Raw genomic sequence first — 15,000 nt, 5'->3', positions numbered from 1 at the left:
CAGTGCCCTGATGACGTACAGAGAGCCAATACCTTCGTAGGGCTGCATCGGCAGCTCTTAAAGATGGTAAGCAAAGGAGTAGCGACTGCATCTGTGCTACAGCATCGCGCAGTCTGCAAAGTAAGAGAATGTCAGACACAAGGAATTACATACAATCAATCTTTAATCACTTTACCTATCAAATTGAATTAATATACAGCACACATTAATTATATTCATGCAGTAAACATTCAAGAACCAAGGATGCCTGTCTTCATAAAGTGCATAAAGAAGAGCATTTCATGAAACCTACCTAAGGGTTGCAACAGCATCATGCAGAGCTTGGAGAATATTTTGTCTTAGACGATGCAAGGCCTGGTTATCTTGCAGACGCACATCAGAGTTGGTAAGAACCAGGGCTTTCAACAACAGGAATTCTTCTCTGTTGATATTACACTGCTCAAGCCGTTCTACTACACCAAGCACCTGAAATCAATACAACAATTAAGTTCCCTTTTTAGCTATTTTTAGAGCTCATAAACAAAATGAGAAGTACCAAATTGTTGTTTCTTATCATATGTGTAAGCCACATGCAAGGCATATTATAAATACTTCTTAAAAAAAATCTTAGTTTCAGTTGTATTACAAAAAATGATATGAAAGTCTTTAACTCCTGCTTTATGTTGTTTGCAACAGCTAGTTGGCATATATTTTCACAAAATTATTTACATTTAAGTGATAAAAGTTGTAGTTTTGGAATATTCAAAATACCTACAAGGGATTCGCCTCTGGACTTCAATCTGTGTGCCTAACAGCTTTGACTAAATTAATAACTTTTTCAATGGAATGTATGCTTATCCCTGCATATATCAATCTTATATAAAACCTCTCCTACCCTATTCCATTCTGAGAATGTTAACTCTGCTGTAAAATATTGCAACTAATCATACATAATAGCAACATAAATATATCACAAAATATGAATAATAACATATAGCTCCAGATATGAACACAGAATCTAAAATTAAATACACTACATATGTGTATAAATCAGTATGACTAATAAAAAAAAAAAAAATATTAAAAAAGTACAACTCATTAATATGCTATACTGAGCACACAATATGCTGTATCATTAATCACAAGAACCCACCTGCGTAAAGAGCTCAGTGGCGTTGCACTCCCTTGCTTGCTTCTCATCAAGGGTGAAGTCATGGGCAAACAAGAGCGTGTGGGCGTGGGCTGGCATTGATCGATAGGCTAGTCCCAAAGTTAGGATTTCTCCCCAAGTACTTTGTAGCAACCGCATCTGATCGTTCAGAGCTAATTCTGTGAACCCTAAGCGAGAGACAAAAGTGTTAATATGGTATTAAAATGAGGTTTTTGATAATATGTAGAGAAGGATAAGTGTATTGGATAGTAAATATGTCATATTGGTTTCCATGATCTAAAGCCATAACTCTGAAAGTGACTAAGCCAGTCATCAAATTTAATGTTTTAAACAAATCCTAATCAGAATCATAATTGAAACTAATTAGAACATAATTTGAAATAAAATATCAATGCTAAGAAATCTTAAAATCAAATAAAGATGGAATATAATAATCATCAAACAGTAAATACCTGGAATTTGCTTAGCCCAGCCTATAGTGGAGACCAGCTCCCTGTCATAGAGGTCAGCAAGGATGGATATCGTGAGATAATCAGGGTCGAACACAGTTAGGTCTGGTAATGCCAGGAGTGATTCAGGCTCACATGCACGCAGGGAAGCCAGTAATTTAATATCTGAAATTAAAAAAAAAAAAGGAGAAAAATAAAGCTATTAGTTGGATGTTTTACAAATTGCTGGCTAGTTTGTAACTTATTGGAACTTTCAGCATATATTTCATTTATTAATCCTCTTTACCCGACATGACTACAGATAAAAAAAAAAAAAAAAAAAAAATACAGTTTAAAAAAATAATCATGAACAGGAAAGTACCTAGTAAGCCTCATCCTTTGAAGCAAAACTTATGAATATGAACAGAAAAACTTCAATACTCAGTTCATACCTTCTAATGAAGCCTTTTTAACAGGCATCTGATGCATTGAAAACGGGGAATCAGAAGTTCTCCTATATTTCTGCCTCCCGCCTCTAACTCGGTCTAACCTGTGTGGAAAAGAAGCCATTGATTATACATTCGCTGACAATATGGATAGAGTAAATTTCAGAAGTCGTTAGCGTTAAATTATGAATTAATGAGCTCAAAATAAATTGATTGTTAAGATATTGTCAAATATAGCTATTTGCATGCATAAGCACCACATACTGTTTATTGATTAATTTATCATTCCTAATAATAAAGTAGAGGAGGTGGTGGGGGTGGTGGAGGTGGTGGAGGTGGTAGTGGTGGTGGTGGAAGAGGTGGTGGTGGAAGAGGTGGTGGTGGAAGAGGTGGTGGTGGAAGAGGTGGTGGTGGAAGAGGTGGTGGTGGAAGAGGTGGTGGTGGAAGAGGTGGTGGTGGAGGTGGTGGTGGTGGAAGAGGTGGTGGTGGAGGTGGTGGTGGTGGAAGAGGTGGTGGTGGAAGAGGTGGTGGTGGAGGTGGTGGAGGTGGAGGTGGAGGTGGAGGTGTTGGTGTTGGTGTTGGTGTTGGTGTTGGTGTTGGTGTTGGTGTTGGTGTTGGTGTTGGTGTTGGTGTTGGTGTTGGTGTTGGTGTTGGTGTTGGTGTTGGTGTTGATGTTGATGTTGATGTTGATGTTGATGTTGATGTTGATGTTGATGTTGATGTTGATGTTGATGTGGATGTTGATGTGGATGTGGATGTTGATGTATAGACTTGTTTATACCAACGTAATAAAAAAAACAAAAAAACTCACACCCATGCAGTACGATTACTCAAAGGGCCTGTCATTGTCACTTACCTGACACCCTCCTTTAGCATACCGACTCGTAGACACTTATGAAAGCGACATGCCTGGCAGGCTTTTCGTCTCCGCTTGTTAATTTCACAGTCATTGGCAGCAGGACAAGTATATTCGATGTTTCCCTGAAATTATATTAGTGGTTAAGTATCATTGGATAAGTATGTATAGGGGAGGGGGAGGGAGGAGGGAGGGAAGGGGAAGGGGAAGGGGAAAGGGAAAGGGGAAGGGGAAAGGGAAAGGGGAAGGGGAAGGGGAAGGGGAGGGTGAGAGAAGGAGGGGGAGGGAGATGGGGTGGAGGAGGAGGAGGAGGAAGAAAGAAGGGGAGGGAGAGGGAGAGGGGGTGGAGGAGGAGGAAGAAGAAAGAGGAGGAGGGAGAGGGAGAGGGCGAGGGGGTTGGGGAGGGGGAGGGAGGGAGAGCTTTAAAAAATGCTAGTATTATGCACTGAGATTGTGTTGTGTGGTAATATGGAACACAATACGCGTCTCTTTCGCATGGTATAATGAGGGAAGCGAAATCGAGATTATGTGATATGACATGAGAGAGAGAGAGAGAGAGAGAGAGAGAGAGAGAGAGAGAGAGAGAGAGAGAGAGAGAGAATGAGAGAGAGAGAGAATGAGAGAGAGAGAGAGAGATACCTAAAAATAAGAGAGAACCAAGAAAAGACAAAGAAAAAGAAAATAACTAACACGAAAAAGCCGGTCCCAGCTTCCACCTGTCCTTACCTGGATAGTACGTTTAAAGAAGGCTTTACACGCCTCGCAGGAAGCAACGCCATAGTGGAACCCTGAAGCAATGTCGCCGCACACAAGACACAGGCGCTTAGGGGCGTCGTCCTCTCGTAAACTCTGGAATATAGTTGTTTGGTGTAAATATTGTGATTTTTGTTAAGTATCTTTGAAGTCTGTTAGTCAAAGTGAAATAGTCTTTTTTGGCTTGTAAGGCATGTTATCCACAACCGCTACATTATGCTTTAAATATTCGAACACAGCTGAAACCGTAAAACCGGTCACGCATTTAGACCAAGCAGAACATTAGATTAAGCCGAATCTACATCACAGATTAAACAAAAATATATAGATAATCCCATCATTTTCAGACGATAATAACTATCTAAACCAAGAAAAAAAAAAAAAGGAGAAAAAAGAAAAAGAAATATAACCCCCTCTCAACCCCTAAATGGCTAACCTCAGACGGTGTATGCGCAGAGTCACTGGCCATAGACGTCGTTGACGAGCAAAACTGGCGGTCCGGGCTAGGGGGAGAGTCTGTGAACAGCTTCATGTGTTTGGGTGATGGCTGGGCCTCATCTCCACACTCGCTGTAGTCCAGCTGTGGAAGAAAGAGATAGGGTTAGAGCCTGACGTTGGCGACCATGTTTAATTTCGTGGTTGTACAAGGGAGTGTACGAAGGTGGTTTCCCGTTGCCTTCCTTCGGGTGATTAGAGCGTTCACCATCTCTCTTGCCAGTGGATCTAATGCTTACATTTCTGCAACCATTGTCTTTGGCGTCGAAGGAATTACTTAGAGGTTAAGGTAGCGAGGTATGGTGAGGGTGGTGGTAGGAGTGGGGGTCGGGTAGTATATCGTAATATACCCTGCACACACACACGCACACACACACACACACACACACACACACACACACACACACACACACACACACACACACACACACACACACACACACACACACACACACACACACACACACACACACACATTTCTTACGAGGGGAAAAACAAAAACAAAACAAAAAAACAATTTCAATCGTAAATTATAGCTAGCAAAACAAAAACAAACCAAATGATACGACAAAGACAAACGCAGGTGTTGAAACTACTCTCACTGTACAGAAATGTTTCGTTGATTTCCTAAATTAAACTGTCAAATAGGTCACGTACGCCAAACAAGTGTGCTTACTCGCTACGCAACTTATTTTGACAGTACTGAAGGACGCACGTACACCCACTAAAAAAAAAAAATGTATATATAAATAAAACTCCAATCTGTCATTCTCAATATCACAACCCATATGTTCATGTTTATCAATCAATAAATCGTATGTATACAATTATAGACAATTATCATATATTATACATATATTTCCCCCCGTTTCCGGTGTGATGGTAATAATTCAGACTACAAGTTTTGATACAGAGAAGTCTCATACTAAACCCCTGCATCCACCTATCGTTTATGTCTATCATTGGGATAAGTGAAATACTAGGTGGAGGATGGGAGAGGGAGAGGGAGAGAGGGAGAGAGGGAGAGAGAGAGAGAGAGAGAGAGAGAGAGAGAGAGAGAGAGAGAGAGAGAGAGAGAGAGAGAGAGAGACAGAGAGAGACAGAGAGAGACAGAGACATAAACAAACAGAGACAGAGACAAATACAGAGAGGCGAGGATGAGGGAGAGGAAAAAAAAAGATATAGAGAGAGAAGAACCAGCTGTTGAAAGATGGCGGCGGCACCCTGATGAGAAGGAGCCAGCCGTGAGGAGAAAACCCAAGAGGATTTAATACTTTCCTAAAGTGCCTCGTTGCCTCGAGTCTATTAGGGAATGCGGTAGTTGGATTATAAGGATGGCGTAGGATTAACGGCAAGCCAACAGGGGATTAACAACAGCGCGAAGGAATTAATTACTGCTAGTTGTCAGGGTGATTGCTGAGCGAAATGGCGTGGTTTCAGGGCCGATCGAGAGAGTTGAGATTTGCCAAGGAGGTTTCTTGCAACGGGATGTTTATCTTGCCATGAACTACACAAAAGTTGTTGCAAGGAGAAGAGAGCGTAGTGCATAGAGCTTTGAGTTTAGTTCAGGCTTTTTTTAACTACCTCGCTTACTGCGTAAGTGTGGGAACCTTTGATATATTTATTGCATCGTTATAAAACACTGCGGTAATATTACAGTGCACTTTGTAGGTTACATAATGATCATATCCTTTGATTAATTTTTTTAGCGTATCAGTTGACAAGAAAAATAATCACACAGCCCTTGTATCTTATTAGTATGTTGCATATTGCTCCGTCTTGCAAGTACAATCTGAATCTGAGCCTATTTTTGTGTTCATATCACACTGCCTTGTTCTTGCCTTATATAAACCATAGATGAGTTTCTTTTGCGAAAGCCGATCATATTGACAGAATTTTTCAGCGCACTAAAATCTCTCAATAGGCGGCTTTGACAGTGAAATAATCAGAGCATTTACCGTAGAGTTCCACTGCCCGATTTATCTCATCTACATACGTCATGGGAGCATGACATCTCATGAGTCATGTCTCGGCATACCTGATCATACATCACGTTATTTGAATACCAAAACAGGTTTCAGAATAGTTCCCATGGTGCGTTTTGAAACAGATTTTACGCGTCATATATGTGAGGAGGAATTAGACTTGGTGGAATATGGAATACGAGTGATAAAAATATATTTCAGGTACAGCATGAGCAGTCTGATTCATAGCACGATGCACATATGACACAAGAAAAGGGAAAATATTTTAAAAAGGTGGAAAAAGAGAGAGAGAAAAAACAAACAAACAGACAGACACATGAAATAAGATCAAGAGGAGTATCATGTGTGAACAAAACATTAAAAGAAGTGGAAAAAAAAAAAACAGAAAAGAAAAATGTTGTTCGTGGATACACAAAACATCGCAAAAATCCACACTGTTACCCATGGAACTTTGTCCTTCGTTTTAAACACCTGTTGTTGTTTTTTCCAAGAAGTAACCTGTTTTTTTCTATTCCATTTATGGATCAGAAATATATATATCCTTACTAAATATGTCTATTCAAATAGAAAAACAGACAAACAAATGGTTAAGTATTTCTTACGGTACGCAACTCTCCATCAATGTCTTATCTTCATTAGACTTCTGCACGCTCTTTAAGGTGAGTGACGATGAAGATAATGAGGAAATTAAGTAGGGAAGGAGGAGGAAAATGAGAACGAGAAAAGTAGATTGTCAGAGAGAGTAAGGGCGAGAGAATGTAAATATGAGATACATAATGAGAGCAAGGAAAGCACCTGTCGCGACGCCTCTCTGTCGCCCTCACCCCCTCCCCTCCATCCCTCCCTCCTCTCTCTCTTCGCTCCAATCTGTGTCCCTTGCTATACTCTCTTCTCTCTTCCTCTTGACGCCATCACCACTCTCCTTCCCCTTCTCCCTCTCTTTCTTCTCCCTTTTCTCCCTCCCCGTTTCAACTTTCACTCCTTCCTTTTCCTCTCTTTGTCTCCTCCGTCTCCTTGTCTCTCTTTCCTTTCTCCTCTTCCTTTTCTCTTACGCGGCTCTTCCCTTCTTGTCGTTTTTCTGTCAAACCCTTCTCCTCCCTCCTTACTTTTCCAATTTCTCCTCTGTTCCCTCTCTCTCCTTCCCTTCTCTCACTCGCTCTCTCTTCTTCCTCCCCTTGTTCTACTTCCCCTCCCCTTTTTCCCTTTCCCTCTTTCTCCCTCTTCAATCTCCCTATTCTCTCTATCTCCCTCTTCTCTCTATTTCCCCCTTCTCTCTATTTCCCTCTTCTCTCTATTTCCCTCTTCTCTCTATCTCCCTCTTCTCTTTATCTCCCTCTTCTCCCTTTCTCCCTCTTCTCTCTATCTCCCTTTTCTCTCTTTCTTCCTCCTCTCTCTTTCTCCCTCTTCCCTCCTCTCTCCTTCCCCTCTTATTCTCTTATTCTTCCCCTTCCAACTCCTCCGACACCCAGACAGCTTCTAGGAATAGGCTGCATCTCTTAAGCAAAACCTGTAAGCGCTTAGTGATGGAGATGAAGCAAAACAAGAGGATACGAGAGAAAGAAAGAGAAAACAAAAAGAGAAGCTGAAACAGGAACAGGATTAGGAAACGTCTAAAAGGAAAGCTCAGAGTAAGAAAAGGTGGGAGGAAAATGGAGGTTGAATGAGAGAGAACAAGGAGGTATGGTGAATTAGAAGTAAAAATATAAAGAGTGATGGTGAGTGTGTGTGTGAAGAGGGAGAGAAAGTGAAAGAACGAGAGAGAGAGAGAGAGAGAGAGAGAGAGAGAGAATGAGAGAGAGAATGAGAGAGAGAGAGAGAGAGAGAGAGAGAGAGAGAGAGAATGAGAGAGAGAGAGAATGAGAGAGAGAGAGACAATGAGAGAGAGAATGAAAGAGAGAGAGAGAGAGAGAGAGAGAGAGAGAGAGAGAGAGAGAGAGTGAGAGAGAGAGAATGAGAGAGAGAGAGAGAATGAGAGAGAGAGAGAGAATGAGAGAGAGAGATAATGAGAGGGAGGGAGAGAGAGAGAGAGAGAGAGAGAGAGAGAGAGAGAGAGAGAGAGAGAGGCAAAGAGTTGCGTATACTCTTAAAAATACTCCTTAATCTCACGCAAGTACCAGGTATCAGAAATCAATAGATATGTCGCTGAATCAAGCCTCACTCTCTTGCCTGAGTATCTGTTTCAATACGAAGTCGATAGATTTTCAAGAATCTAAAAATCCATATGTAATCAGTGTATTTCTTTTTTCTTTTGTTCGTTCCTCCTGCTTTTCTTTCTTATTTATATGTCTGTTATTCTTATTATTATTACTATTATTATTACTATTACTATTATCATTAATATTACTACTACTATTATCGTTTCTTGTTCTTCTACTTCTTTTTCTTCTTCTCATTTTCCTTCTCCTTCTTCTCCCTTCTCCTCCTTCTCCTCCTCTATCTCCTCCTCCTCCTCCTTCCTCCTCTCTTTCCCTACTCCTCCTCCTTCCCTCCTCTCCTTCCTCCTCTCCTTTCTCCTTCCTCCTTCCCTCTTCTCCTTCCCTTACTCCTTCCTCCTTCTCCTTCCCCCTTCCGCCCTCCTCCTCCTCTTCCCCCATCATATAATTTCCAAAACATTGTTTGCAGAGTCAGTGGGCTTTGGCGAACTATGGCTATATGTATGATGAAAGGAGATAAGATCCTTTGGAGTGTGTGGCATATTCTGTTTCAATTTTATCCCTTTTAGTTTTCAGCTTTGAAGGTGCGTAGCTGTATGAAAGTTCGTGTGTGTGTGTGTGTGTGTGTGTGTGTGTGTGTGTGTGTGTGTGTGTGTGGGGGTGATGGTGAGATAATAATAATGAAAATGATGAAGATGATGATGTTTGGTGAGGGTTGGATGAAAGAGGTGAAGATGAGGGAGATGATGATGATGATGACGATGACGATACGATGACGATGACGATGAGGGAAAATGACGATGACGAGGCGATGATGATGATAATGAGGGGGAGGAGGAGGACGATGCCGATGGTAGGATAATAATGATTATCAGCTTTAGATTTTGCTATCAAGTTCATTCAACTCACTTAACATTTACATTTTCAATTTTTTTTTCACGAAGTTATAACAATTTCTGAACGATAGGTTTACATATAGTTTTATCTTTTTTATATAAAACTGCTGCTGCTGCTGCTGTGCTGATGATGATGATGATTATGATTATGATTTAGGGATTATAAATTTGTGATAGTGGATGTTTGGTTTTTTGAAGGGGGGAAGGGGAAGGTTTTCGTGATAATAAAGAATAAGCAAAAACCAGAGACCTATATTCCAGACTTAGAATCGGACGCAGAAAAACCTTTCCCCCCCTCCCCTCTCTCTCTCTCTCTCTCCCCCTCTCTCTCTTTCTCTTTCTTTTTTTCTCTCTTTCTTCATTAAGTTACGCTTCCTGTTAGTTCAGGGGACACCCTCCGGTTTGGAAAACAACACTCCCTGCTGCGCCCGAGGAGTCAGGACAAGCCAAGACAAGCTGGCTGGTTCCTTTGAGATTAATAAGATGTGGGGAGGGGAGGGAGGGGAGAAGGGAGAGGGATTTGGGGGAAAGGGGGAGAGAATTAAGGGGGGAAAAAGGGGGGGGAGGGGGAAGGGGGAGGGGGGGATGGGGAGGGGTTGGGGGGAGGGGAGGGGGAGGGGGAGAGGGAGATGGGAAGGAAGGGAGAGGGGTTGGGGGAGGGGGGAGAAAGAGAGGGAGAGGGAAGGGGATTGGGGGGGTTGGGGGAGGGGGAAAAGGAAGGGGAGAGGGGGGGAGGGGGAAGAGGGAGGGGGGGAGGAGGGAGAGGGGGGAAAAGAGGGGGGAGAGGGGGAAAGGGGGGGAGATGGGAAGGGGAGAGAGGGGGGGGAAGGAGGGAGGGGGGGAAAGGAAGGAAAAGAAAAGGGGAGGAAGGAAGGGGAGGGGGGGTGGGGGAAGGAAGGGAAAAAAACCGGGGGGGGAAGGGGAAAAAGGCCCAAAAGGGTCACAGGATATTTTAACAATTAAATTTAAAAAATTTTTTTCTAAATTTTTGATTTTTATTGACAGAAAGGAACATTTCCGTTAAAATAAATAAAAACAATCTCTGTACAGTTCCCTTGGGAAAAGGGAGAGAGAGAAAAAAGAGAGAGGGGGGGAAACGGGGGGGAGAGAGAAAAAGAGGGAAAAAAAGGAGAGAAGAGAAGCGAGAGGAGAAGGAGAAAAGAGAGAGAGTGGGGAAAAGGGGGGGGGAGAGGGGTTGGGAGAGGGGGAAAAGAAGGAGAGAAAGAGGGAGAGAAAGAGGGAGAGAGAGAGGGGAAAAGAGGGGAAAAGGGGTTTAGAGGGGGAACGACCGAGAGAGAGAGAGGGGAAGATGGGGAGAGAGAGGGGGGGGGAGAGAGAGAGAGAGAGAGAGAAGAGGGAGAGAGGAGAGTAGAAGAGAGAGCGAGAGAGAGAGAGAGGGGGGGGGAGAGGAGGACGAGAGGATGAGAGAGAGAGAAGAGAAGATTGAGAGAGAGAGGAGAGGAGAGAGAGAGATGCAGAGAGAGGGGGGGGATGGAGAGAGAGAGAGAGGAGGATGAGAGAGGTAGGGAGAGGGAGAGAGGAGAGAGGAGAGGGGAGGAGAGGAGGGAGAGAGAGAGAGAGATGAGTTTTGAGAATTTAGAGAGAGAGAGAGGAGAGAGAGAGAGGGGGGAAGGGGAGTGAGGGGGGAGAGAGAAAGAGAAGAGAGACGAGAGGATGTGAGAGAGAGGAGGGGGTGTTTGGGGGGGGAGAGAGAGAGAGAGAGTGAGAGAGAGAGAGTGAGACGAGAGGTGAGAGGAATGATAGGAGAGATGAGGAGAGAGAAGAGAGGAGAGAGTGAGAAGAGAGAGAATGTGAGAGAGATGATTTTTAGAGTTGAGAGAAAGATGAGATAGAGAGAGAGAGAGAGAGAGATGATGAGAGGAGCGAGAGAGGAGGGGGGGGGAAAGGGGGAAAGTGGGGGGAGAGAAAAAGAGAGAGAGGGAGAGAGCTGGAGAGATGAGGGGGGGGAAGGGGAGGGGGGGGGAGAGAAAGAGAGAGAGAGGGGAGAAGAGAGTGAGGAGGAGAGAGGAGAGAGAGAGAGAGAGAGAGAGAGAGACGATGTAGAGGAGACTGAGAGAGAGGAGAGAGAGAGAGAGATGGAGAAGGAGAGAGGAGAGAGAGAGAGAGAGGAGAGAGAAGAGAGAGAGAGACTTTGTGGACCGAAGAGAAGGAGGGAGAGTTTTTGAGAGGAGAATGAGGGGTTGCCCCTGAGTTTGAGAGGGGAAAGAGGGGGAAGGAGTTGGAAGGAGAGAAGGGGCGCGGTGTGTTTATGTGATGATACACACTTTGATGTTTGGCGATGTCAGTAGGAGATGCTTGTGCATGGAAGTGCTCTGCCTTTTGTGTTGCTTGGTGCACTCTTCTTTGGGCGCTATGGGTGAGAAATGTTGTGAAGATATATATTATATATATATATAATATTATATATTATTTTTTATTTATTTATATAATTTTTATATAAAATTAAAATATATATATATATTTTTTAATTTTTTTTTTTATATAGATTTATATATACATAATACATTTATATATAGTTTATTAAAATTATTATTTATATATATATCTTTGTTTTTTTCCTATTTTTTTTTTTTTTTTTTTTATTTTTTTGGTGTGCGTGTGTGTGTGTGTGTGGGTTTGTGTGTGTGTTTTGTGTGTTGGGCATGACTGATACATAAATATAAAGAGACAGAAAAAATTAGAGAGAAGAATATTTTTTAATGAAGGGGTTCAAACGAAAAGGGCAAAAGGCAATAATAATGATAATAATCGAACACAGCACGTGAAAAACCATGTGACTGTGTGTGCCAGGCTTCACTTTGGAAAGTTTACCCCTGCTGCATGCCAGACAAAAGAGGAAAGAAAGTGAGAGGGAAGAGAGGGGGAGAGAGGAAGAGAGAGAAGAGAGAGAAAGAGAGAAGAGAGAGGTGAGGAGAGAGAGAGAGAGAGAAGAGGGGGGGGGGGGTTTTTGAGGGGGGTGAGAGGGAGGGGGAGAGGAAGGGGGGGGAGGGAAAAGGGGGGGGGAGGGAAAGGGGGGGGGAGGAGGGGGGAGGGAGAGGGGAGAGTTTAAGGAGAGAGAGAGAGAGGAGAGAGGGGGGGGGGAGAGGGGGGTGACAGGGGGGTGGAGGGGAAAATAGAGGGAGAGGAGGGGAGAGGGAGAGGGGGGGAGAGGAGGGGAGAGGAGGGGGGAGAGAGGGAGAGGGAAAGTGAAGAGAGAAGAGAGAGAAGAGAGAGAGAGAAGAGAGAAAGAAGAGAGAGGGAGAGAAAGGGGAGAGAGAGAAGAAGGGGAGAGAGGAGAGGGAGGAGAGGAGAGAAAGAGGGGTAGAGGGAGGGGGACGGGAGGGGGGAGGGGGGGGGAGAGGGGAAAGGGTAGAGGGAGAGGGAAGGGAGGGGGGAGGAGGGAGAGAGGGAGGAAAGTGAGAGAGAGAGAAGAGAGAGAGAGAGGGGAAATTTTTCCTTTTTCCTCCTCTCCTTTTTCCCCCCCCTGTTTTTTTTGGGGTCCCCGGAATTTAATATGACACATCCCAAAAAATTTACTTTTACTGCAACAGCAATGCCACGGGAGCAAAAAAAATGTTGGGTGTTACTAAGGGGCTTTGGATCATTTCGGTTACCAAAATAGCGAGGGAAAAGGTGGCAAAGGGGGGGGGGGGGGGGGGGGAGGAGGGGGGGGAGAGACGGGGGTGGAAAGTGGGGGGAGAGAGGGGGGGGGGGAAGGGAAGAGGGGAGGGGGGGGGGGAATAGTGTTGGAGAGAGAGAGAGAGAGAGAGAGAGAGAGAGGAGAGAGGGGGAAAGAGAGGGTTTGAGAGAAAGAGAAAGAAGAAAAAGAGAAAGAGAGAAAGGAAAGAGAAAGAGAAAAAAGAGAGAGAGGAGAGAGAGAGAGAGAGGGGGAGGGAGGGAGGGAGGGGAGGGGAGGGAGGGAGGAAGGGGGGGAAGGGAGGGAGGGAGGGAGGGAGGGAGGGAGGGAGGGAGAGGGAGGGAGGGGGAGAGAGAGGGAGAGAGAGAGAGAGAGAGAGAGAGAGAGAGAGAGAGAGAGAGAGAGAGAGAGAGAGAAAGTTAGAATGGGAGGGGACAAAGAAAGAATGTGGAGCAAGGAGAGCGATAGAAAAGGGGGAGAGAGAAACAGGGGAACAGAGTAGAGGTAGAAAAAGGGAGGAGGAGGGAGAGATGGAAATAATACAAAGAAAAGGGGACACAGAAACACATGACAAACAGTTCTAAAATAAACAAACATAAACTAAGGAGTAAATAAATAAATAAATAAAAATACACTCTTTAACTATCATTATTAGTAATATTATTGCCCTTACTGCCACATTTAGTTACAGTACTACGCTCATTATCATTAACGGTATTGATGTAATTAGGCTAGTATTTGATAATTAACAATGCTGATAGAATCTGTCATGGCTCACGAAACCACAAAAATGCTTTCGGACAATAAAACCGATTGTGGAAATTTACACACGTTAGGAATAAAAAAAAAAGAAAAGAAAAAAAAAAGAAAAGAAAAAAAAGAAAGAAAAGAAATGGTGCTTTAAAATTATTACGACGCCATCTGCTACACAACTGCCGGTAAAATATACGGACGATTTGCAAAAACATCTGCGTCAGAAAAAGATCCCTTCTTCATTGTGTATATCAAAGAGCGATGAAAATAACTCAATAATGATAATAGAGGTTAGAGTAACGCGATAATTAAATCACAGTACCTGTAGATGACAACCCGAGATATAAATAAAACAACGCGGCTTTATTTTAGCAATGCTCTCTTCACCTAATTCCCCACCTTTGTTTAAAAGACTTTAATGCCATTCGCTACACTACCGGATACTACATGCGCTGCCTCGCGATTCAACTGTTTTGGCGAGAGGCCAATAAGCCGCCTCTTGTGCAGTCGATTCTGGTTCTCTTATTTTTTCTTGCTTTTTTTCCCCCTTCTTTTCCTTTCGATTTTATTTTTGTCCTCGCAAGGTTTGTTTACATTTGAGGTTTTGATTCATTTGCATATCGGTTTACAGTATTAGCGGTAATTATTACTCCAGTTTATTTACTAATATTAATTCATCATCTTGATCATTCCAGATGTTAAACAAAAATTATTCCATAAACATTCTTAACGAAAAGCGCAATTTACTTCCAATATATGTTGTTTCTGGGTTATTTAGAGCCGTCAGGAGTAATCTCAAGTGACAGATGCCTGGGGCCTGCATGGGTTAGATGGCGCATTGCTGGCATCATGCGAAAACTGTTTGACAACATCCCAGCCGTAAATGCTTAATTCAAAGAACGCAAAGGTCAATGACCATGTGTATTTTAGTCTTGTAAGTCACTACCTCTCAATGACGTGAATATTGATATTATATTCTATTAATTATCCTTGATATTCTTGTTTGTTTGTTTGTTTGTTTTTTGGGGGGGCTTTCTTTGTTTCCAATTTTGATTTTCATTCTGATGTTGCTGATTATTATAATTTTGCGTATTTTTATCTTTCACTTCCTCTTCTTCTCTTTCATCCTTTCCTTCTTCCACTTCTATTTCTTTGTCTTTCCATCCTCCGTTTTATGAACGTTTAATCTTCTTATGCTTCCTCCTCTTTTCCTTACTCCTACTAACCCTTTTCTTGCCTCCCCCCCCCCCTCCCCATCTGTCTCTAAATCTCAGATTCACCCAGACAAAAGGTGAAATGCGGCGTGCAAAACCCGTAGATTTGCATCGGGTCCGCGTCCATTTTGGCAGCTCTCACGCCTTCTGTCGAATAAATATATTACCAGCTGATGCTCGTGCTATCATTTCGATGACGCTTGTCGTCTCGTTACACTATCGCAGCTCCGGAGG

General features: G+C 43.2%; 1 protein-coding gene across 1 annotated transcript in view; it reads right to left on the bottom strand.

Moving 5' to 3' along the window:
* The window catches only part of LOC125045498 (steroid hormone receptor ERR1-like), a gene marked incomplete at its 5' end in the record, with an annotated part of 42,757 nt that overhangs the window by 2,854 nt on the left and 24,903 nt on the right, over positions 1 to 15,000 (bottom strand). The window contains 8 exon segments of the mRNA XM_047642788.1: positions 1 to 113; positions 293 to 465; positions 1,133 to 1,317; positions 1,603 to 1,764; positions 2,031 to 2,128; positions 2,881 to 3,005; positions 3,607 to 3,729; positions 4,070 to 4,213. The exon segment at positions 1 to 113 is cut by the window's left edge and continues 2,854 nt beyond it. Coding sequence (XP_047498744.1) covers positions 1 to 113; positions 293 to 465; positions 1,133 to 1,317; positions 1,603 to 1,764; positions 2,031 to 2,128; positions 2,881 to 3,005; positions 3,607 to 3,729; positions 4,070 to 4,213 — 1,123 coding nt within the window.

This window comes from Penaeus chinensis, chromosome 37 (genome assembly GCF_019202785.1).
Source record: "Penaeus chinensis breed Huanghai No. 1 chromosome 37, ASM1920278v2, whole genome shotgun sequence".
NCBI lineage: Eukaryota > Metazoa > Arthropoda > Malacostraca > Decapoda > Penaeidae > Penaeus > Penaeus chinensis.
Note: the sequence above shows the minus strand (reverse complement) of the source record. Positions and strands in the feature narration are given on the sequence as shown.